The 25,666-nt window shown below is 42.4% G+C and overlaps 1 protein-coding gene across 1 annotated transcript; it reads right to left on the reverse strand.

Moving 5' to 3' along the window:
- Window positions 1-1,145: 1,145 nt before the first annotated feature.
- On the reverse strand, window positions 1,146-23,785 carry actn2b (actinin, alpha 2b). The gene is made up of 21 exons (XM_064316772.1): window positions 23,403-23,785; window positions 18,948-19,062; window positions 18,587-18,706; window positions 18,292-18,378; window positions 17,764-17,851; window positions 15,620-15,698; window positions 13,734-13,815; window positions 12,414-12,499; window positions 12,026-12,118; window positions 11,347-11,577; window positions 10,921-11,068; window positions 10,352-10,502; window positions 6,891-6,999; window positions 6,422-6,562; window positions 5,930-6,112; window positions 5,368-5,502; window positions 4,790-4,969; window positions 3,874-4,020; window positions 3,415-3,480; window positions 2,461-2,619; window positions 1,146-2,285 (listed from the first exon to the last, which is right to left on the reverse strand). Exons 1-21 carry the CDS (start codon window positions 23,526-23,528, stop codon window positions 2,127-2,129), a joined length of 2,685 nt encoding a protein of 894 aa, XP_064172842.1. The 5' UTR covers window positions 23,529-23,785; the 3' UTR covers window positions 1,146-2,126.
- Window positions 23,786-25,666: the final 1,881 nt, after the last annotated feature.

Below are 25,666 nucleotides of genomic sequence, written 5' to 3' on the forward strand. Positions count from 1 at the left end.
TGTGCCTAATAAGGCTAAACATTTCATTAAGCAAGTTCCCTGATTACTGCCACTGTTTTTTTAAAATATTTCTACACCAAGAATGCATTTGTATGTCTCTTAAAATTAGCCATTGGTGTAAGAAGGCTCAATAATCATAAGTGTCTACTGAGAACAGCTATTGTTGAAGGACAAGTGAAATGTTTTTTTACCCTTAAACCAAACTTGCTACATTTAGTTTTAAAATCGAAACATTATATAGTAAGGTTAGTGCCAGAAACCTGCGGATCCTGCATACTTCTGCCCCCATTAATAGCTAAATAGTTCTTTTAAATGCCTGCTAAACAACACATAGCATCTGCATAATCTATTCATATCCATCCCTTCTCAAAGGCAAACATCCGAAGACCTGGCATCTAATTCCACACCATGCCATTCCTAACCTTTTGACTCTCTCTCTCTCTCGCGCACACACACACACACACACACACACACACACAAAAACATACATTACATTCCATTTATTTTCATCCAAAACGACGTACAATAAGTGCATACCGAAGGTCATTGGAACAACTACAAAACACAGGTCCGATAAGGTACAATACAGTACATACAAATGCAAGGGCAGGATTGAAACACAATCTTCACATTCTGGTTGTCACAACCATGGTAATGATATCGCAACAGATCATAAAAGTGAACACGGTAAAAATGACTGTCATTCACTAGAAACACCCCTAGCAGTTGCAATGGCAGCTTTTTTTTTTTATTTGTTTCTTCTCATTTCAAAACCAATATTTTTGCCTATAAAGTATAAATCATCTCATCCACCAGCCAGGAACCCCAAACCAGCCGCTGAAAAATATTTTTATAAAGTAAAAAAGTTTTAAGTGAATTACTCCCTTTAATAAAAAGCTGCATTGCAGAGCACATTCATTTCACTCCAATCCAAAATTTCATTTTGCGCAAGTGCCTTTACATTAATTTCACATGAAAAGCTCAGTCTAGTCATGGCACAGAGGCTGAATTAGGTGCTGAATTAAAATAGTCTCTGGAAGCTTTTGATATTGACTGTAGACACCATCAATCACGCAATACTCATTAAAGAAAGCCTCTATATCCCCGAGTAACCGCTCTGAAAAAAAAAAAAGATTGGAAGTCTGTTTATGATAACAGAGTTTATTTGATGTCTGGAACACTGGGAAGTACAAAGAAACTGGGGTATATTTTACAATGTAGCTAAATCATTCATAAAGGCTATCACACACACACATGCCCGTGGGACTCGTCTTTGCCTTCAGGTTTTTATTTCAAACGTCAGTTTCCCAAACCACAATCAGACTGCCATTAAAGCAACAATAAAGCCTCAAGTTGTACTACACAAGCGTTTGGTAAAAACCTGTCATCAAAGTCAGTTATGAAGCCTACATGTTCCGATTTGAGGTAATTAGATAATACATTTTTTCCCCAGAACATTCTGTGAAATTGTAAAATACACGTGTGTCACTGTAACCTCGAAGAAAGTTACTTTACTTGTCACTGATTTACTAATTAGGGCTTCTTCCAATTGTTTATTATGCTGAAACTCTCAGATTTACTGCAAATTCAAATAATCCCTGATGATCTGAATAGTCATTATCGCTGAATTGAGTGTCCGATTCTACAGTTCTTTTAGACTGAGAAAAGTTTTATGATCAATCCTGTTCCATACAGAACAAAAACAGAATAAAACATATATTATATATAGTACTGAGGTGACATTGAACAGCAATGGTTAGTGCGCCACACACAAAGTATATATCTCTACATAATGCATTAGACTGGCACGCTGGTTGTTTGCACATTAAAGCCTTCTAGCATATGCTATGTTTTCGATGTCTCAAAATTAAGCAGATCTGGGCCAACATTCAAAAAGCATCTCATTGTTAGATTGCCGATCTAGGATCAGGTTTCTATGCCCACATTCTAACCCGTATACAGTAGATGACCCAAAAGGAAAAACTGCAAAACTGATCCTAGATCAGCTATTAAACTATGAGACCTGTGATAGAATAAAGGTCCCGATCTGAAAAGGAGGGAGAACTCTTGGGAGCAGGCGCTGGGCGACGTCAGAAGCTGTGCTAGTGTCAGAGGTCACGCCGGACTCAGAGGTCACTCTCGCCGTATAGGGCGGTGGAGAAGGAGGTGTAGTCGAGGGCACCCTCCACCGCTTCTGGCCCAGCATACGGGGGCATTCTGGAGATGCAGTACTCAGCCTGCTCTGCGGGAAGCTCCCTCTGCAGCTCCTCTACCAGGATATAAGGCTGAAGGGAACAGCAGGCCCCCGTTAGCCACAATGCTAACTCACTAAGCACCTATCAGCAGGCCCCCGTTAGCCCCAATGCTAACTCACTAAGCACCTATTAGCAGGCCCCTGTTAGCCCCAATGCTAACTCACTAAGCACCTATTAGCAGGCCCTCCCTGGCTGTGAGACCCACCTTATCAGCCGCCAGGATCCTGAAGGAGGCCACGACCTGCTCCGCTGTGTCCGTGTCGGCCGTCTCCCGGGTCATGAAGTCGATGAAGGACTGGAAGGACACCACGCCGGTGCCACTGGAATCCACCAGCAGCATGATGCGAGCAAACTCCGCCTCCCCCTGGACCGCAGAACACACAGAACGCCAGGGAACACAACAGTCGTGGTGTTATATACCCTTAAGTACCGTTCTTTCAAAGGTTTTGTTTAATCCTTTCTTTAACCAGGAAAGATCTGGAACATGTTTTTTATACGATGGCAACAAAAAATCTAAGATGCCCATAACGAATGTTATATGGTATCATCTGCTGATTTGTGCCACGCAAGCAGGAAACATTCTCTATTTTTGTTAATTAACCATACTGCAGAACAGGAAAATAAAAAATATCTTCAATATTATTCAGACATAAAAAAATTAATAGACATGATAAACTGTACATAATGTTGGCTGTTTATTATTCATTGTGAGGTGGAATTGTACTTGATTGAATCTATTAATCACATGCTATGCTAATATATGTGTGAATGTGTCAGCCAGAACAAGCACACATAAGGTCCAGGTTGTAATTGGACTGTTATCTGAGCAGTCTTCATAAAGGCTGACAGATGGACACATGGTAACAGAGAGAGAGTGCTACATTCTCTGTGAATATAGAACCTGGCCCTGTGTAAAATCCTGGCAGCTCTGCCAGGTTATAATTAATGCGGCTTCAGTAAAAAAAAAAAAACCTTTTTGTCTTTTATGTGCTGTGTGAGTCTCAATCTGTATAAAATAACACATTTTCACATCACACAAAAAGTAATCCGTGTTGTCAGTGTTAAAAACAACACCAAGAATTTTGTTTTCTTGCCTTTAGTGTTCTTATCTCGATTTTATCCGAAATTTTGCTTTATTTAATTCATGTCTGTGTCCTACCAAATCATAGCCCATGGAGATCAGGCAGGCCCTGAAGTCATCTGCCTCCATCGCTCCGTTCTTCTTCTGCAGGGTGGAGGAGGGAGGTGAGGCAATGGGTGGGGCAACGGCCAGAGAGAAAGAGGGGGGCGAGAGGGGGGAGAGAGGAGGTCCGATGTTGGTCATCGTGGTGGAGGACATTCAGAGTCACATCAGAAATTAAGTAGAGGCGGATGCACAATCGTGTGCACACTCACGCACACACACACATGCACACACACACAAATACACGCACACATACACATACACACACACACAAATGCACACACACAGATATACACATGCACATATACACACACGCTTGCACACGCACAGACATACACACACACACATATACACCTGCACACACACCGGTAAAACATGATATAAGGGCACTAAACAACCGCACGTGGACCGCATTAAGCCTGCGGAACACTGTACCCGGTCAAAGTGGTTGAAGGAGGATCGGAACTCGCTCATTTGCTCCTGGCTGATGCCCTTGGCATCGCGGGTCAGAATCTGGGTCTCAATCTCGTTGATGGTTCTGGCGATGGTGGTGAGGAGCAGCTCCCAGCCCACGCGGATGTGCTGCAGGGGACAGAGGGAGGGCGCACAGCGGTCAAAACCGCCACGAAAAGACACTCCACAAAAAACCCCCAGGAAAAAGGGTTACATCCATCCTGACCAAACGCAATGTTTTTCATCCTTCTACAGTCAAATGCTTGTCAGGAATGGTGGCATTAACCTTCATTTAATGATGAGGAGCTACGATGACCTGTTAAACCGGGTTTGTGATGATGATTAATGCACGCAATATTATACTCTGCAGCCTAGGTCCACTCCCTTTATGCCACTACTGCCTGAGACCATGGCTACCATTCATCCAGCACCTCAGAGTGGGATTAGTTTTGCTTTTAGCTCATAATGACGAAGTTAGGATATGGACAGAAGAAGCCCAATCCCAGAGCATCACTTATACGCTGAGATGGTCTGTGAATACTGGTCCAGGCTGCAATCCTTCCACACTGGAATTTGATTCAGAAACTAATGTGATGTCCTAAGTAAAAGAACTCCACAACACTTTGAGGAAATTTTGCATAGAACTTGGTCCTGACACAAAACTTTCACTTTTGAAGAGTAATTGTTAGCCACAGTATCAACCTTTACTCGTGCCCTTCACATTGAAAAGTTGACATCTGTCCATAGTGACACAACGAAAAAGACCAGGTTGCACATTGCAGTGCATCCATTTAGCAGTTAAGAGCGTTTAATCTTGCGAAGAACGGCAGCGGTGCTACTATAGCAACCACACTTAAAAGCAGTAGCAGGGAGAGTGCCTGAGGGCAGCACGCTTTACCTCCATGGTGTAGTTGGTGTGCTTGTTGTCGAAGATGAGCGACTCCTGTATGAGCTGGTGATCTCCTTCCAGGGTGTCGATGTTGGGCTTGTAGTTGACGATGACGTGCTCCAGCTGTTTCAGCTGGGTCATCTGGTCCTCCAGGGTCTCGCTCATCTCCATGGTGCAATGGCCAATTTCCTGTGGACACAATCAAAGAGCACGTTTAGTTCATGGAAAGAGAGGGTATAAACAACTAAGGACCTCTCACTGCATGTGGATGTCGCAAGAGACACTGCAGGAAGTCTTTCAACGTTAAGCACTTTTGTAGCCAGTTCAATGCTTTCGAATGAAATTATTTCTTATTAAAAATGTAATGGAAATACATCTCAATATTTACACAGAATGATATTTAATTAAGGAAATTCATGTGCAATTAACATGTCACTGAGGACTAAAAGCAAGCTGAGAATGAGGTCTAAATTCCAAAGAAATGTTGAGTATTTCAGATTACAAATTCTAAAGTGTTCTAAAAGCACCAGCTGTGGATGGGCTCATCCCTGTAACTGAAGCAGACAGAGGGCACAGAAGGGTCTGACCTCCATGCGGGTCTGGATCCAGGGCCCGATCAGATTGGCCTGGGCGGCGAACTGGCGCCTGAGCCGCTCGTGAGACTGCTGCCGGGCGAGCTCCTCCTGCAGAGACCCATCTCTCTGAGGAACCAGCTGCTTCACCTGGGGAACGGAGTGCACCTGGGTTACTACTGTATACACACATGCAGTACACACATTAGTATCATACTACTCAACCATTAATATCACACTACACACATACAGTACACGTATCAATATCACACTACACACATACAGTACACGCATCAATATCACACACACATAAAGTACACACATTAATATCACACTACACAACACCAATATCACACTACGCACACATACAGTACACACATGAATATCACACTACACACACACACACACATCAATATCACACTACATAAACACACATCAATATCACACTACACACACACACATCAATATCACACTACATACACACACACACACACATCAGTATCACACACTCACACACACACACGCACGCACAGCTGAACAGTGTCTTAATTGATCTCTGTAGCATATGAAAGGTCACCTGGTCCCACTTGGCGCTGAGCTCCTGGGTGCTGATGGTGCTGTAGGGGTTATTCAGGTCGGGGCTGATACCGTAGCTCTGGGCGATTTTCTGCACCTCGGCCTGGATGCCCAGGATGGCCTGTCTCTCGCTGTCTGCTTCAGGCAGGGTGGCTTTGAACTGCTCATGAGCTGCGATCAGGCTCTATCAACAGAGGGATGACATTACCGCACACTCTCTCTCTCTCTCACGAACACACACACACACACACACACACACACACACACACAATACAGACTGTACAATCAGGATTACTTTCCCATGCACTTGGTAGCACGTAACTACAGCTACAGCTACTGGTGTGTGTGTACATGAAAGCTGTTGTCCTCACGTCGAAGGCTTCTGGGATGTAACAGATCTACTGTACAGGTGACCCATGGTGGATCCTTACAGTGTCCCAATGTAGTTCAAAGCAGCATACCCAGGGAACTGCATGCAGGTATGAGAGCGTACCTGGACCTCTTCCACTGTGTGCACAATGAACATGTCCTGCAGGTCTTCCATGGCACCCTCCATCCAGTTATTAAATGGTGCCGCCCTCTTGGCGAACTCCAGGAACAGCTGGTCAATGGTCTCCAGGAGCTTCTCAGTCCTCTGGAAGCCAGGAAAAGACTTACTGGCTCAGGATCCACATCTCCCATTCAAAAATCATTGTAAAATATAAATACAGGTTTGGGGTGTGTTGGGGGGTCTGGGTGGGTTTTGGGGGGGGTTTTGTGGGTGGGGGTGGTTGAGTGGGTTTGGGTGGGTTTGTGGTAGTTTGGGGTGGATTTGTGGTGATTTGGGGGTGGGTGATGGGGGCTTTGGGGGGGGGGGGTGTTTGAGTGGGTTTGTGGTAGTTTGGGGTGGATTTGTGGTAGTTTCGGGGTGGTTTGGGGGGCTTCAGCAGAGTGTTGGGAGTTGCTTGGAAAGTCTCTCCTACCTCCAGCGCCTCCCTCCTCTTTTGTGTAAGAGTTCCCAGCTGGTCCCACAGGTCACAGATCTTCTGGCACCTCTCATTCACCGTCACGGCGTCATGGTAGTCCAGCTCGCTGCGCACAGAGAGGGGTAATTATGGAGAGACGGGCATCGGCTGCCACCCGCCATCACACGCGTCATCTCAGACACATGGTCTTACCGGCAAGGCAGGTCTATGCAATTTATAGTCCTGTTTCTAATGCTCAGGCTCCAGCCGTGAAAACCCCAGCAGATTACACCCTCTTCTCTGTGTCACACAGCGAATGCTTTTAAAACCCTCCATATTTCAGCCGGATGATTTATATGAAAGATGACAGATGAGTCATAAACACGGTCTCTTAACAGGTCAGGGTGAAATGAACCAACCAGTCATCTTTCAACCAGTCACTCAGGCAAAAATATCCCAGAAGAGCATAAAAACTTTATCACGCCTCATATTCCAATGAAATTGGAGGGATTAATTTTGTAAATGAGCAGCAGTAGTCTGAGCAGGATGATCATTAGCGTCGGAAGAGTGCCATTGGTCATTAGCGAGCCAATCAAATCCTCTGCATCGGTTGTGTGACAACGGTAAATCAACTGCAACTTTCCAGTTTTCATAATCATTGTAAATGAAACATTTCTGTGCTTATGCCACCTCATCCTGAAAGGCCACCATTGTTTAAAATACTGCACATACCCAATAGCTACAATGTACAACTGAGTTTGACATATAAAAAATATATTATTCTCTGTTGGCAGAGTGGATAAGGCTGGCTACTTTTATCTTAACGTGATGACGGGAAAGATTAATGTTGTGCCAAAAGTTTTACCTTCTCAGAAGAATGCTGTATCAAATCACACAGACACTACATGCAGGCCGCTCATGTTACATGTATGTAATGTATGTTTCTGCAAGCTGAAGGCCACTTGGCATAGCGAGTGAGGGAGCTGTGCTTCTAAATAAAATAAACCACACCCCCCTCTCCCATCCACTAAAAAACCACCCCTTCTTTAGACCCGTGAGACATGCCTGTCATTGAGAGTGACAGACAGACAGACAGACAGACAGGACATCTCTCCAGAAAACAACTGAGCGTAGACATCACAGTGGGAGAACTTTCAAACTCAGTTGTGACATTATGACAATGTTATGACAGGAATGTTCCCCTAATTTTATAGCTTTCAACATATTTATAGTTCTGTCAAACACCATTCTTCTCTAGTCTGACTGTACATTCATTGTTGGATATGGTTTTGTTTTTAACATTAACGAATGTTTGTACATTGTTAAAGTGCATTACTGTGGTCTTTCACTTGCATTAGTGCTATGTTACAATAGGACTGCATGGAAACGTTCAACATTTAACGTAAGTGTACAAGTGCACACATGACCGCCACGACACAATTTTAACCGCATCAAGGGCTCTCTCTGAAAAAAAGGTATCATTGGTGTACCCCTAAAGCACAACTCTCACTCCCAGGGTACCCCAGAATTATCATTTAGCAAGTACATCTTAAAATATATGTCACATTTTGAAAATGGAAGATGTCACAGTATTCTTATGGACTTAGGGAAGTTCTTCATAGCACCAGGCACATGCTAATCAATGTACCTTACAAAGCCAATTTATATTTGCATGGCATGCCAAACAATTTTATTGATTTTTAACCACTCTTTACTCCCATCTGTTCATACTTTTGGAAAATGAACAGGTGTGTCCACTACATGTGATTTTCAACATGTTTAAATGAAAATAGTCTTTGTATGTTTAACATTTTCCTCTATTTTACTGTGGTGTATTTAAGTAGTATGTGAGTCATATGGTTTAATGCATTGAATATATTGTTCATAAGTATGATATCTTATTTTAATAATTAACAACAAAATAAATACATATGAAAATTAAACGTGTTACAGTCAAGTAGAGTTCTGACACAAAAAGTAGCCTGTCAGGTAACCCAGGTGAAATGAATGATCCTGGCTTTTTACAGATGGCTGTGTCACGCCCTTCTGAAATGAACACTCCTGGCCTTCGCAGGCTGTGTCACAGACGCGCAGAGGAAAGTAATAGAGGATTAGCGGGTGACAAGAAGCCGGACCGCCATTTAATCCAAAGGTGACATGAGCACCAGTTTGATGAAGAGGGGTTTTGAGTGAGAGATTGGCTGGCGGTGCCGAGCGGGGGCCTCTCTGGAAATAGCCAGATGGAGAGGGGGAGGTGGGGTGGTGGTGGTGGGGGGGGCGGGATCAGTCTCTGGGGTCTCGGGCATGCCTGAAGGCTGGAGCTCACGCGCTGGGGCTGGGTAAATTTAGCGCTCAGAGACACGGGCTGGCTGCTAGCCCGGCTCTCAGTTTACTCACACAATTACACAGACTCCGCCCACGCTCCGCGGGAGCCCAGCGCATTTCCACTGACGATCATGACCAGACAGAACCACAAGGGCCCTGCCTCAGCATTAATTTAATTGCTCAGCATAAATGTTTGAAAAGGGTGAAGAAAGTCAGAAACACATAAGCAAAAAACATATAAAAATGCAGAAAAGACCTGCAGTAGATATGAAGTCACTGAGACCGACTATGTCCATAGTAAATAAACCCACCCCCATAACACACAGTCATGTATAATTATTCACGTTCTCCTATATTAGTCAGTATTGTTGTTGATACGGCTTTCAATATTAACTGAATGTCCTTTTGTATACTGTTAGATGCAGAAAGCACTCCATTATAAGGGTTACATTGGGCTTGTTCTCCCAAGGTAATCATTTAAAACTCGCCCCTCCATATAAATGAATACATTTGTCACAATTTGCCATAACACATGGAACTCTGCATAAGCTGAAAACATTTGTTTTGCTCAATATGGAGTATATGCACCACTGATAACACAGTCTAAATTGAGTCTAAATTGGCTAGTGAGGTAAAAGGATTTCTTTCATGAATCTTCTGATCACATGAGAAAGGTAACAGGCTTTGAACACTAGGCATATTTTTACCCTCAACAGCATTCAGTTATTCTAAGACTGGCACCATTTGGAGCAACAAAAGCCTGTGGGACCTCCCCCTCAGTCTGAATCTGTCTCAAGAGCCTCATTAACATTCTCAGTGTCTTCTCTTAAACCCCTTTGAAAGATGAATTTTCATAAACTCACATTTAACAGTGAGTACCCTTTTAGCTATGATTGTTCTTTTACTGCTGGTGCTCAGCCTTTTATTTTTTCATTTTATCGCTCCTTTTCATTTCTCCCCAGTGTTCTCATCAAAATTTATGCCTTATCAGTGCGCGTCCACACTTCTCAAATCACTCGACGTTTGATTCAAGCAACATTTGATTTCATCTTCCAAGCTTTAAAAAGTAAGCTTGTGTTTACTTACAAGTCCAACTTAAGGACAAATGTTGATTGAATACAGGCTGTTTTTTTATTATTCTTGGCGGAAAGTACTTGAGCTCCTGGGCGATGGCGGCGATCTGCTCCACTCTGTCCTGGTGAGCAGCCAGGTCGCTCTCAAAGGCCTCGTGCTTCCTCAGCAGTGCTCGAACCTCAGTGATCGACGCCGAATCGTAGTCCTTCAGCGACAGGAGCTCGTCCTTGCCTGCGTCACACGCACAGAAACACCACTGGAACCTGTTAGCACTCTGGTCTTTGTTTCTGGACAGTTTTGCATTGGCTCTATGATATGAAAGTGCATTGGGTCAATGGTGTCACAATGCATTGAGTCAATGGTATCACAGTGCATCGAGTCAATGATATCAAAGGACTGCTTATGAATGGACAGCCATTTATAGCTTCCTATTGTTTTCCTTAATTACCTGTCCCAGTTCACAGTGGTAATTCACCAAAGGTGACTTTTGAATCAGTAACGATTTTAAGGCTTTCAAATCTGTAGGGAGTTTGAGACTTTTGAATCAGTGGAGTTTAAGGCTTTTGAATCAGTATAGAATTTCAGCCTTTTGATTCAGTAGGGAGTTTAAGGCCTTTGAATCAGTAGGATGTGTGAGCTTGGGGCTCACCTTCAGTCCAGGCCTCGTGGGCGGAGGCTTTCTGGCGGAACTTCTCGGCCAGGTGGTCCAGACGCTGCAGTCGCCGGATTTCGGTCAGCAGCCAGTCCTCGTAGCCCTTCTCAGCCTGCTCCAGACCCTTCCAGGCACTTGCAATGTCCTGAAAGCAACAACAGCCAGCAGTGGCCAGCTGAACCTACCTTCTGTACTGCTCACCACACAGCAGGGATGTCCGTATTACTGATTGTTTTGTTGTTGTATGTTATTACTGTACACTGCACTCACTTTTTTTAGTCCGTCAAAGTCTCCATGTACTTGCTGACCAAACGGCGCAACAATTCTACAAAACTTTTGACAGAAATCCAAAATGTTGACTGACAGACCGCTGGCTGAACGGACGGCCATGCTACGGTGACATTAGACGCGGGGGACACTCACCGACACCATCTTGCCCTCGGAGGGCATGAAGTTCGGCCTGTTGCTGATGCGCAGCTTGGTCTGCAGGGTGTTGAAGTTGATCTCCAGCTGGCACTTCTCCTGCACCTTGGGCGGCTTGTGCAGGCGGCGGTAGTCCCGGAAGTCCTCCAGCTTCTGCTGCATCTCCGACATGGTCTTCTCCGGGACACGGGTCTCCAACCACGGGGTAGTGCGCCGGATCCACTCCAGTAACTGTGGTGGTTTACATTGGCTTTATCAAACCAAGTAGTCGTGGATGCTACAAAGACTTCAAATATCTCTCTTGAAAAGCATTATATGCATGACAAATGTAAGTCAGATGAATGGCTTGTTCTGATCATTAAGTGTCCTTTTTTAAAATCAATGTATTATGATGATTATTATTATTATTATTATTATTATTATTATTAATAAGCATTATTTTTACAAGGTTCATATATAGATCCATTGCGATTAGTCAGAACCTTTACAGTTTTTGAATTAGAATATAATCACTTGATTTTCTGTCATTTTGGTAAGAAGTGGGTGTGATGCCAGATGACATGTAATTAATAATGTCACCCAGTAGACACCTGCCTTCGGTTCAGCTCTTCAGATACATTGTGAGTGATATCTGGTTATTGCTGGTGGAGTGCTCAGTTGAAGGAGGGCTGTTCAGTACCTCACTGGCCAGTTTCTCATACTCCTCCATCATCTTCTCGTTCTCCTGGTTCACTCCCAGGACCTTGCAGATCCTGTTGGCTGCCGTCTCTGCCTGCAGGTGGAGGAGATGGGGAAGCATCAGACTCCTCAGTGATACAGAACAGAGTTGAGCATGTCTCACGCTCAGGTTTGTGTGCAAATGTATGTGCCTCTTCATGTTCTCCTCTGCAATCATGCATATTATGGCTTACTTTCAATAACTGGACAATTTAAATGCTTTGGCGTCCATAGTATAGTATCCAGCAATGAAACAAACAATTAAAACATACATATAAATATAGAAATATGTTTGGCTTTTTGCATTATGTGAAATGCAGAGATGGACTAGGGCCTATGTGGATCAGTACCTGCTCTGCTCCAGCAAAAGCGTGGTAGAAGCAGGACACATAGGTCATGATGGCCCTTTCATCAGGCTTGGGGGTGTTGATGATGTCTAAAGAGGCAGAAAAAAGGACACAGCTGAGGAGAGGGTGATGGGGAGAGAGAGGGAGAGAGACAGAGAAATAGAGCACAGAAAGAATAACAGGACAGCCAGAGAAGCCCGATGTACACAGGGGGCGCTAGAGGGAGAACAGCATATGGGAAAAAGGAAACTGGAGAAAAGGAGGCTCTTAACAGACGACCACAAAATGAGAGCACTCTGCAGCCAGCCTCCCCAAGCAGGAAGCAGAACTCAAAGAACCAAATAAAGATAAACAATAATTTTCTGGTCTGTTAGCCAGAAATGGAGAGTGAACCTTTCAGAGACGAGCAGAGAGCAAAAACCAGTGGATTGTGTGATTTCTGTTTCCTTCCCGTCCGACTGGGAGTAGAATCTCTCACTTTTATGATGAGAATCTTATCTGTTGTTTCAGAGTTCAGTTGAAAAAGTAAATAAAATGCTGTTAGGCAGAGGCATTTGACTGAAAACCAGGAGGGGGTTGCTCTAAAAATAATGATGAGCAAAGGGGATAAAAGGGGGGTTGTGAGGGGGTAGCGCGGCGTTGCCGAGCCCTCGCCTTGTGAACCCCACAGATGTGCCACAGTAACAGGATACACAGGTCATAACCGGCTTTTCACCAGGTCTGGCTGTGCTCTCAATACGTGCACAGAGAGAGAGCCAGCCCAAGCGTTCAGTCAGTCAACACTGACAGCGCCTAACACAGCTGGACCTTTTTACAACATCCTTTGAACGTGAACTCACATACCTGACCGATTAAACGAAACACTGCTATTACATTACTCAGGTCTGTCAATCAGGTAAGGAAGCTGCATGAGAAATTTGAGCCATACACAACTCGTTTCAGAAACAGAATTCAAGTTTATGCATCCACTGTTTTGGTTATGCAGTGAATTCAATAAATTATTGTCTGTGTACCTAATAATTTATAAATCAATTACTCTTTTTTTATCTAGAAGTTGATATTAGGCATTGGGTTAGCAGCCGTTTAATTGCAGTTGAGTTTGTTTGCATTAAACAGATGGGTATCCTCCAGCACTGAAGACTCCTATAATTACTCCACCTGTCCAGTATAAAACCCTTTAATCCTGTCAGACTGATTTACAGACATTGCAGACCCTCCTTTCCTTTAGTAGCATGTGTTAAACTGGGCCAATTATCTTCATGGCCCAATGTTAGACAGCAGTTCCAAAGAAACAAACTTATTCAAAATTAAGAATGCACTCACCTTCAGCATCCAACATTTTGGGGATGTCCAGGTGCTTCTCTGCAATATCTAAGGCAAGGTTCAGGTTACCAAGAGCATCATCCTAAACGGGTAACAAGGAAGTCAGCTTTGAAGTATTAAAGGAAGGATCATTATCATTTCAAAATAATTCATTTTTGACATTTTCAATGAGATAATAAATAACTACATAATATGATTCTGGGACAAAGTGGGACGTAGAAGATTCATTTCCCCCTCCCAGGGGCCCTAGATGATAACCTGGCTGTCAATAGGGGTTAGGAGGGACGAGGATGGGATGGGAGGCAGCATGCTAAAGTCAGGAGTCACAGCACACAGTTACATCGACAACCACACTTCCAGTGGTCTGCCTCAGCTGGAGGTCATCTACACTGGAGGAAAGCCTGAGCCTTTTCGTCTGCATATTGGCCCAGGGTTGACAACACGCTGGCCAAGACCGCATACAACAATAGACTGGCCTGTAGCCCATGCAAGCTAAGCTAAGTGTGTGTGTGTGTGTGTGTGTGTGTGTATCCAGTGTGAAATAGCATCACCATAAATAAAATACCATGGTCCCTTTTGAAGCCTCCTCTTGGGGATCGATGTGCTTAGCAACTGCACGAACTTGCCAAATGATCCCACTCATTTATTTACAAACAACATTCAGCCAGGGGTCAGTGGCACAAGAAAAGTTCAACTCTAAAGATGTCCCAGGGTCGGTAGCCTTGCAAAAATGTGAACCAGACCTGGGCCTAATAATTAGCTTGTCAAACAGCTGCAAAATTGCTGAATAATACTGACTATTTTTTAAAAAACAGATCAAGATTCAGGACAAAATTGTTCTTTTATATGATGATTTTTGTTTTGCAGAAATCTTTCCGTAGACAACTTGTGGAATTGTAAGAGTGTCCAGATTTACCAGGATCTAAAGAGTCTAAGCATTTCCAATAGGCATTTGACCCAGTCTTCTCTAATCCAGGCTATCGACCCATACAGAATCAGCATGTCCAGAGCTGAGGCGGGCCACGGGAGAGCAGGCTAATGTGCCGCACAGCATTAAGTCTGTTTGCTTGACTGTCATCTTTTCCAAAACAAAAGTGAAGGTATGTGAACGCATTCGGCTCCTTGTTCGAGCTCTCCCTCAGACGGTAAATTAAACAAACAGAACCCCATGAGCTTCCCGTTGTGCAATGAGTCACGGCATTAACCTGTATCCCCCCCACCCTGCCCCAGGGACAGAGGACAGGGGCAGCTGCAGGATTCTTTGGGCTCTACAGCCCCAAGCCGGCAACCTCCGCAGAGACGTATCATTTTGGGCAACTGGAGTCAGGGGCTTAGTTCTGTCTCCAGGAGGAGGGCTGAGCATTAGAGGCACCCCACCCCCAGACAAATCTCTCTGCTTCTCTGCCCAGAAACTAAACGTCAGATCTTTGAGATTCATCTTCTAAAACCGAAGGGGCCTGGAGAGACGTCACCAAACTCAGTGAGGAGTAACTGCCACTCATCACTGGCATAGTCCAGGCCCCCACTGGGGTACAGCTTGCATTTCAAAATCTATTCCAGGGTGCCAACATACTTTTTTTCTCTGTTTCTCACAAACAAGCTATGATTGACAGCAAATGGTGAGATTCTGCATAATCCACTGTTGAAAACATTGGATTAGTACAATGTTGGTAATGCTGGACTGGGTTAGTACAGTGTCTGTACTGCTGAACTGGGATAATACAGTGCCTGTAGTACTGAACTGGGTGAATATATTGTCTGTACTGCTGAACTGAGTTAGTACAGTGTCTGTACTGCTGAACTGGGTTAGTACAGTCAGTGTCTTTAGTGCAGAGGGTCACTCCTGTGCAGTGCTGGGGCAGCATGCTCTAGGCATGCTTTTTGACCTTGTTCAGCTTGGCATAGTCAATCAGGTCAGGCCGATGCCTGTGTATCAGCGCACAGAACGCTAGGCCATCCTTCCAGCTTCACGTCCGAGGGAGAGAGAATACAGTCAGAACAACGCTCGCAACGCACGCTTCTGCATACCTGCAACTGAACCCTGTAACCATCAGCTCAAACGAGAGGGACGCCACATTTTCACCACAACCCTGCCCTGCTAAACATTTGTGGTACAGTTAAAATGTTCATGGAGGAAGACACGCATGTATGCACCAAGCAATGACTCAAAGGAACCTGTTAAATGGATATTTGGTGGTCTCAGCAGGGTCCATGTTCTGCTCTGCTCTACATTTTAACAGCAGTATCTCCTAGAGCTTCATGTGAGACAGATGAAGGGCCAGTAAATCAGAGACCTGTGGGAGCAGCATTTTACATCTAAAAGTAAACCCTTTATCCCCTGACAAATAATTAGCCTGCCAAACTCACTCTGAGCTCCTGATTCCACTGGGAGGCGCTAAAGGGGTAAAAATGTTAAGCGAATAAGAATGGATTTTTTTTTTTACCTCTTTCTCAACAGAATCTACATTTGAGGACATTCAAAGTCCAGAGCCAGATGTTTTTTTTTCCCTAAAATATAGAACCACAAGTGAGAGGTTCCAGATCAGGGTGGCACAATAAGGCCAAATCTATTTCAGGATTTTGTGACAACTACTGTTCATATTTAATTCATTAAATGATTTACTAAATCGGACGTTTTGAACTCCAGCCAAACACTGCACACACACCATTGGTGAAAACATTTGTAAGGGGTCTTTCTACAGGAACAGTGGCCTGCCTGAGAAATTTCAATGAAAGAAAAACCTGAACAGTAAAAAGGCCTTTCAAATGATACAGGCAGTTAAGTTATTTTTGGTTTCACCTTTAGAAATCCCCTTTAACAAGAGGCTTAGTCACATATTCTGTTTGGGGACTTCCAGTATTTGGGAAATATTCTGAACCGTGTGCAGCTTTACTCGAACCGCAGGACATGATTCCACAGAAAAAAACCACATCCAGTTCAGTGTGAGTTTCTTCATGGGAATATGTACAGTATTGTATGAGTTACTACACTGTATTTACACAATAACCATGCTTGCTTTTCACATAAACTACTAAAAATGTTACAGATTTGTAACGCACCATGCATCTCCCATGATAAATCACCGCCTCTTTCCAACTGATCTTCATATTGGTCTTCATATATTCTTTGCCTATGTAACATTATGTAATAGCTCCAGGGGTCCATTCCAGTTTAGCAGATGGTTGTCATGCATAAACATATGGACAGTACGCAGAGACACGTTGTCAGACTGTGAATCGTATTGGGTTCGGCAGAAGCGTCAGGTGAGGCAGAATCCGAGACCTTCGTGGGACGTGGAGGATATTAAGTTATATCCTGAGGGCCGATCTTTGAAATGCCCACTGAGATTTCTCATCACGCCGTCGGCTACATGTCAGGCATGGCCTGGCCTTTCTCTAATCTGCCAGTCACCAGGGTTGTCTGTACCTGCCCAGCTATTGAGAAAGCTTTTTCTCATTCCAGCTTTTGAGATGAAATCACAGTGAGCTGTTTGAAGCTGTTAGAAATCACAGTGAGATTCTACACTCGCCTGCCTGCTCCTGTGTTTGCTATTATCAGTAATTGTACATCTATGGCCAGCATCCCATTAAAAAATGGAATATATGGCAATGTATAGTAAATACGTTTTTGAAAATATAATGATAAATGTACAATCCAGTTCAAAAGTACTCACTATTTCAGTAATAGATGGCTATGTTGGTAGTCTGTGTCAACGTCAAACTTTTTTTCTGTTGTGGACGTTATCCACATACTTTTCCTAGTCAAAATGCTACATATTAACCCTTTTGTAGTTTGTGCATCAAAGTACTGTGAGGTACACTGAAATATTTGTTAGAGGAGGTTCAATTCCTCTAATGAAGTGTAATGTAAATGTCTGCTTTTAAATATATCAAATGTAGTGTGTTACTGGTTTGATGACTGGCTATCATTGGTTTTTCCAGAAAAATATATGTATTTTCAAGTAGTGAAAAATAATGCACAGTTGGTTAGTTAATATTACAACAGGAATTGTATGCTTAGTGGACTCACCTCACGTGGAAGTTCTGGACATTAACATTCCTGTAGGGGGCAGTCTTTCTTTGGCACCACAAGAGAAGGCCTTCCTTTGCAGATGTTTCTACAAGAAAACTGAGGTTATTTACATAGTTTTGACATCAGTGCTGTTTCCTGAACAACTGGCTACTGCAAAGTGAAATGCAAAACTTGATTTCAGCATATAACCTATATACAGCGCACAGCTGGATTTTTACTAAAACACCTAAACCTGAATTCAGGGGTAGCAGTGAAGGATTCTGAGAGCTATATACAGCATGGTCCCACTGCTCAAGATAATTCTCATACTATACACTTTCATTATGAGATGCAACCAATATGCAGTTCAATTCAGTCAGTTTAGGGCATGAACTGAAATACTAATTGTAAATTGAATAATCATTATCTAGATACATAGGATTTTCAGTTTTTGGTTATTAACATAATTTACACTAATTTCCTGAATTGACTGAACTTAAGCAGAACCTTCCTCAGCCCTAGCTAAGGTTTTGGTTTCCCTCTTACCTTCAACTGAAATATCCTGAATGGCGAAGCGGAGGATAATGGTCCAAATCATCCCGAGAGTCATTTTAATGTTCCCGTCCACGATTTCTACAAGATGAAGCCACCAGGATTACTGACATCTCAACATGGATATGGCTTTCACATCTTATCTACTTTACCCTGGTCAGGTATACCTCAGTAGATATCAGCTGTCACTCCAGGGTTTAATCCACTGCATAGTAAGGACTGCTCATTCTCCCACACTCCAGACAGCAACGATTTAACAAGCAACGCACCTGAACGCAAGAACTCGTACCTTCAGCTCCAATCGAAACAAGTTTGACCCCTTTGCTTGTTATAAAATCCAAAGCTTTGTTCACGTTGGCTATTTTGTGAAATCGCATCTTTCCTCTGTCGGGCTTGGGTAGTCTTTCACCTTAAAAAGAGAGTAAGAGAGAGAGAGAGGCATAGGTGGAAATAAGCAAAAAGGTCAATTCCACACTGACATTAGCAACTACTTTATGTACGGAACAGCTAGCCAGGCCATATAGTGGCGGCAGAGACAGTCATGGTGTTTAAGACCAGACTTGACGCAGTGCTGATACTCTAGCCTTTCGGTACATGATGGGCTGAATGGTGCGTTTTCCTCTTTATATGGTTTTATGTTCGTATAATACCTGAAATGACTTCGAGTAGAAGCATGAGCTTTAGGCCATTCCTGAAGTCCTCCTCGATGTTCTCGATCTGCGTTCCCGCTTTCCTCAGGTGGGAATTACACCAGGCTGTGAAAGTCTGCAAAGCAAGAACCACGAGCCGGTGACATCATTTTGCCAACTTCATTATCATTGAGTTTGATCAGTTTTATTTTCAGTTCATTACAAGCCCAGTTCCATCATTATTGGTTAACGTGAGCTGAGTTCATTTGGTCAAATGTTTCATGAGTAACAACGAAAAGAAAAGTTTGAAGTTTGAGCTCTGGTATGTCAATGTGTGCTTTCTGTGTGCGCGTGTTTGAGTTTGTGTTTGTGGATGTGTGTGTGTGTGTGTGTGTGTGTGTGTGTGTAGACAGCATGAGAGACTTCCTGTGGTTGCCCCTGGGTTAAGTGTCTTCAGTGAGCCATTTAACCAGCTCAGTGCTTGCACTGTAAACACAATTTAAGAGATGACAGGTTAACAGCCTTTAATAGAGCTCAAATTAAATTTGGTATCATATCCATGTCAACATTTAGGCATATGTTAAATTCCTAAATACCAAGGAAGGCTAACTTTACCACTGAGAGAAAATATATGAGTGGCTATAGAAGTTACCCCTTTAACAGGGCATAGAGTATAGTTACCTCTCCCAGTGACAGTCAATCTCAGGAGTCGTTATGTGTCATCAAAATTTTCTTTTTGTATTTTAACAAACTGTACAGTTAAAGCCAACAAGCAATTATTGGATTTCTGATCCAGATCCACTGTGGATCGATCAAAAGTAGGTTGTGACACTGCACATCTAATAAATCTGCTAATTCCCTGTCTGTTCAGATAAGTGTTAAACAGCTGTATATGTGACAAAACATGCAAACAGCTTTTATCTTACAAACAACGTGCAGCCCTGTTAAAAAAAAAAAAGTCATTATATTTTACAGTTTACATTATCTGTGTTTCTAAATTACTCAGGAAGGGTGACTGTTTGCTGAAATACTCGTCTGGACTTGCTCATCAGCACTTATGAGCTAGTTCTGCTAGTAATGCAGAGATAATGACTTTCTGCAGGCCACAACATACATTCCAACTGATATAATGGCTTAAATATAGCCTAGCCTGATAGAATTCAACAGGAAGCATCGGCAGAGGCCATTTTACTTTAGAGATAATAGCTGACAGTGTTCAGTCAACAGCTTTTCATTAATCCACCAATTCAGATCATGAGAAGTCACCAATTGTTTAGTTATGAAACATGAGTTCATTACATGAGATCTCATAGTCTCAGAGATCTCAGTCAAGATTCTGACTGGTACTGACAGTGTTGTCAAATCTTATGAATGGTTTTAGATATATGTGCTAGTTTTCAAGTATTTCTACATATTTTACAATTTCATCATACTCATCTTCTATGCCAATAACAACAATGATTTCCATAGCATTTTAAATAAACACACAGAAGCAAAATAAGTGACAGACATCTAGCATAAAGGAGGTATCCATACTGTAAATGAAAAGCAGGAATAAAAAACCAGTTAGTAAAAGTACTAACTTGGACTACTCACTCAGTACACAGTCATGGCAGTGAATTTCCACTCCAGGCTCTTCTCTATATACTACTTATATATCTGGAGTACATGAATCAGTATTCTGACAGATATATTACTATGCTGAATGTGTGCCTCTGCCATCTTTCTTGGAAAAAAGGAGAAATGTGTACATTGCATAACCTAGCAGGCAAATAAGAACCATCACTTCATATGTGCGGTACATGTTAAAACTGTTCTGGACGCATTCACATAGGAATAACAATGAGCATGTTTAACTGACAAACATACTGGTCTTCAGCACTGAGCAGCCATCTTTTACCACAGAAACCTGAATGAGTATTACATTCTCCTTTCATTCTAAAGAACTAGGATACCTTATTAAATACTCCCTCCTAAAAATACTGTAGCTAAAATACTGTCAGAACTGTTCCTACCACACATCAATTAGGCATGTATGAGGGGAAAATAGTTTATGAATGATAATGCATATATAAATAATTGATCAGATGACTGAAATATTTTATTATTTTTAACTATTAATAATATAAGACCTATCTTTTTTTTCTTGTTCTTTTGCTTTTGTCATAAAACTTTTTTGTTATCCAGGGCATTGTTGCAAATATACTTATTTTTTATTTCAAAATTCAGGATCTATACACTTGTCACAAATTCTGCTAAAGGTCATGAGACTTAACCACATATATGACTCAACATGTTGGCTAAAAGCGTTTTGACAGATCTTCCATTTTCTGCTAGTCCTACACAATCTCCGTAGCAACCACCATTTGGCAGCCCTTGCGCGATTGCCTTAATTGGATTCTTCCACACTAACTGATGCCACCTCACAAGGCATGTAGCACAGTCTGGGGCCAGGTTTACTCTGCCAGGCTACAGAAGTGAACAGGAACACATAGGGCCTGTGGAGGTATGCAACCAGCCCAGAACACAGGAGGGAGCATAACTGTAAGATTCTGAAGTTCTTGCAGCCTGAGGCAGTCGTGTTAATGCTGTCCTCCAAGCCCTGCTGACAGGGGGTCGGGCTAATTCGGGAGCATGGGTGTGGAATGGAGCCGGCATGCCAGCTGACGGGAGGAGTGCAGGTGACATTGAGCTGCTGGCCTTTAAAACAGAGCTCAGCCTCGTCCCCTTTCTTATTTTTCCCTCCTTTCTTGCCCAGTTTGGGGAGCCCATCCTTCTCTGGCTGCTATCCGTTCGGCAGAGCATACACTAGCACGTGCTGTCCTTCAGAAAAGCGTACCGTCAAACCAAGGCTTCTCTTCACAGGACAGTCCACAAACTGAGCACGCACAGACGTGAATCAGAGGAAAACTCTTCATGTGCTACTGGAACAAGTACACTGTAGGCACCTGGTTGACCAGTAGGAATCAAAGGGTGAGGCAGTGGCCAGCTATGTGTCATCCTGCGAATGGCCTAAAAATATGAAAACTCCAAACTGCAATAACTCGTACATAGCTGTGCCCTGACATGGTGACCAAAGCTGAGGCTAATTCTACCAATAATCCAAATCAAAATGTCAACATTCATGAGCTGAAATAGTGGGTGTTTCAGTTTAAACTGGAATAGAGTGTGAGTTTCAGTTTAAATTGGAACTGTGGGATGAGTTTCAGTTTAATTAGAAACCCTCCAGGTGACCTTCCTGTTCCAAGCAGGGAGAAGGACAGCATGCATTGGCTACTGAGGTCCAGGGCCACCTCAAATACGGAAGGCCCCATTCTTTCTCCCTGCTTTTGTAAGAGGATTACTCTGGTGGAGAATGATTTAGGAAAGCTGCTCTTGCGCACAGTTCACCTCAACAAGATAAAGATACTAAGATAAAGGAAAAAAGGAGATTACATGAGAGGATTTTAAATTTGTACTCTGGCACAAAGCATCAGAATTTAGAGATAGTTCAAAGGGGAGTTTAAAATGGCCCTGTGGTTACTGATATAAATCAGACCCACAATTTCAGTGATAACATTTTCTGAGGAACAAATTAAAAAAATAAAATCAACAGAACACTGTGTGATGGTATACTGATTAAACTGATGTTCTTTTGTCCACAATAAGGTGATTTTCTTCATAGTTGCTATGCAAAATAAATAAACAGTGTTAAAGAACTATCTGATCTATTGATAGCTGCGTGACTTCATTCCATTGGTCCGTGAATTAACAAAACTGAACTTCAAGACCACTGGGAGAAACAAATCCATCATCAGCTCGCATTCCTCTGCAGGGCACAGCCTACGGAGCAGGACGTTTGACTGAAGAAACGAATCTGATCATTAGCCACGTCTCAATCGTCACTTACTGGACAGAACTATGTACGCCAGCCTACAGCAGCCCTGTATTCTTTCCTGTGGTTTCTTCAAACAAAGAAATTCCAGACCAAGGACATTGGATTAGACAACAATAATGCCCTTTGGTCTGTGGTTAAAATTAGATATAGCATCCATTCTAATCCTAAGGACGTCATCATGTGTTACAACCATCTGTTGACAGCTCTCATACCACGCGTATCAATGGAATGCCAAAAGTCTCTAGAGCCACCGGTTGCGCTATTCTTGGCCGGTACCCACTGCATCACGCCTATTCGTGCCTTTCAAGCTTTTTACTGGTTTCTAAGAACAGCGAGAAAAATTATATTAACCTACATGAACACGAGCTCAATAAGAACAAAATTACGGTGTTCCATGCCCAGTAGGCCGGAGATGGGCACGAGATCAAAAATAAGTAGTTTGCACTTGTGATACATTAAAAAGCTGGCATCTTCACTTCTTAGAAAGTTTTCTAATTTTATTTCACATTGTGGAAATACGTATTTCCCATTAAAAAGCATTGGCTTCTGAGCTCGCAAAAGCCTTTATCAACAGTAGCATAATTGTAGTTTCTTCTTACCTTCCTCTGCTGTTTCTCCCAAGCCGGGTCCAATAACAGGTCCCTATCCCATTCATCTTCCTGTATCATATACTCGTCCTCTTCATAGCCATTGCTGTATTCCACCGTTGTCTCTATTTGGGTCATGGTTCTGTGGATTTGCGCAACAATTCACTGCTTGATTGGGGTAATTGGCTGACGAAAATTTAATTAACCTGTTTTGTAATTGTAAACAGCGCTGTCTCGACGATTCGGTACTGATTGTGTAGGCTGACCAACTGACTGGGTTTGAGCTGAGCTAAAATTCTTTCTTTTTCTTTCGTTCTTTTCCTTTCTCTCACTCTGTGATCTTCAACTCCCTTGTCCCCTACCGCCTGGCCGCAGTCACCGAAACAGGGCAACCAGCTATCAATTAATATTGGGATGCCACGTGACAGCCAACAGGCGGCTGTAGCACACACCCACACACGCGCCCAGCACAGCGTGCATGAGTTTAACACCGTCACAAAACGCTCGAATTCACTAACCTATAATTCCTTGATTAATACTTTTTTATAACTACGTCAAACTTATTAAGGAAAAATAACCAAATGTGTTATGACATTTCAGTTAGAAGGCTTAGGGAGTATTTCAATCAAAACTGAAAACCAAAAAGTTTTCATTATTATTATTATTATTATTATTATTATTATTATTATTATTATTGTTGTTGTTGTTGTTGTTGCATCAGTCCATGGTATTAAATATACTGAACATTTAAATACACTCTTCATATATTATTAACTCATACTTAATAATATACTTCTACTTGAATCTACTTCTACAGTTGTGCTAGGAGCCAGGCATCTCACCACAAATACCATCAGAAACTGTCTACACCACCTAGTGGTATGGTAAGAGAGCTGCAGCACCGAACTGCTTACCACAGGTTAGAGCAGGGGTCTCAAATTCTGAAAGCTGGTCTTGGTGCTTTCCTTTATTTCTGCAGCCACACGGCTTTGGGAATACATGGTGTGTAAATGATTTAGTTACACACTGAAACAGATTTGAATTCAGCACTGTGGCATCCAGCTCAGGAGTTTGACACTCCAAGGTGACACATACAGGGAAAGGTGCTGAACACACTAAAAAAAGTCAGGTTTTAAGACACTGGTTCCCATACAGTAGGAGTTTACTTACAGACTAGATAGCATCTAGCACTGCATCAAGCCTGGTCTTCAAAACCCCCAGAGTTCCTGCCTCTACTACGATAGACTGTAAACCATACATATCACAGCAGCATGAGGATGAATTCTGAAATGTACAGAAACATTGTATCTGCTCAAATCCAAAAAAAATCCCTTAAAACTAATTGGGCAGTGCTTCACCTTGTAGTAGGACAGTGGAATGTTCTCAACTGGCTAAATCAATCTCCTATTCTGAATCCAATTAAAATGTGTTTCACTTGCTGAAGACAACATATAAGGCAAAACCCCCCAGAAATAAAAAGGAACTGAAGATGGCCTGGCATCACCAGGGAGGATACTCAGCATCTGGGGATGTCCGTGGGTCACAGACCGCAGGCAGTCATTGAATGCAAAGGATTTGCAATAAAATACTAAATATGACAATTTTATTTAAGATTGTGCTCATTTGTCCCATTACATTTGCTCCCCTGAAATGAGGGACTGTGTATAAAAGTGCTGTATTTCCTACACGGATCACTGGATGTGTATAAATATACCCTTAAATTAAAGGTGACAGTCTCTGCTTTAACCTCAAATTCATTGTTTTATTTCAATCCAGTGTGCTGGAATACAGAGTCAAAACAACAAAATCTGTGTCACTGTCCCAATACTTTTGTATTAAACTGTATAGGCTTGACCGTATACCATAAATATCACACAGTATTAGGAGCAGGTATTCCTAATTTAAATATACCACAAAGTGATGTTATTCCTTGATTTATAATTGACAATAACTTGAAAAATTGTGTGCATTAATGATTAATTTGGTTTTTCAAAAGAATGTGATTTTAAACACATAATTAATGTCTTTACTCTTTCCTTTCAACTGCAATATGGTCATCTCTTAATCAACAACAGACTTTGCCCGAAATATTTTCCCAAAGTTTGTAAAGTACAATCTATATTATTTAATGCATCTCCATCTACATTGATACTTATTGCATATTTAAATACAATTGTAAACACTTATCTCATACAGAGAATTTTCTGAATGAATTTTACATTTTTCCAAACATAGGTTGATCAACACAGGCTTATTCTAAAATAATAATACAGCAT

The sequence above is a fragment of the Anguilla rostrata genome, chromosome 18 (assembly GCF_018555375.3).
Source record: "Anguilla rostrata isolate EN2019 chromosome 18, ASM1855537v3, whole genome shotgun sequence".
Lineage (NCBI taxonomy): Eukaryota > Metazoa > Chordata > Actinopteri > Anguilliformes > Anguillidae > Anguilla > Anguilla rostrata.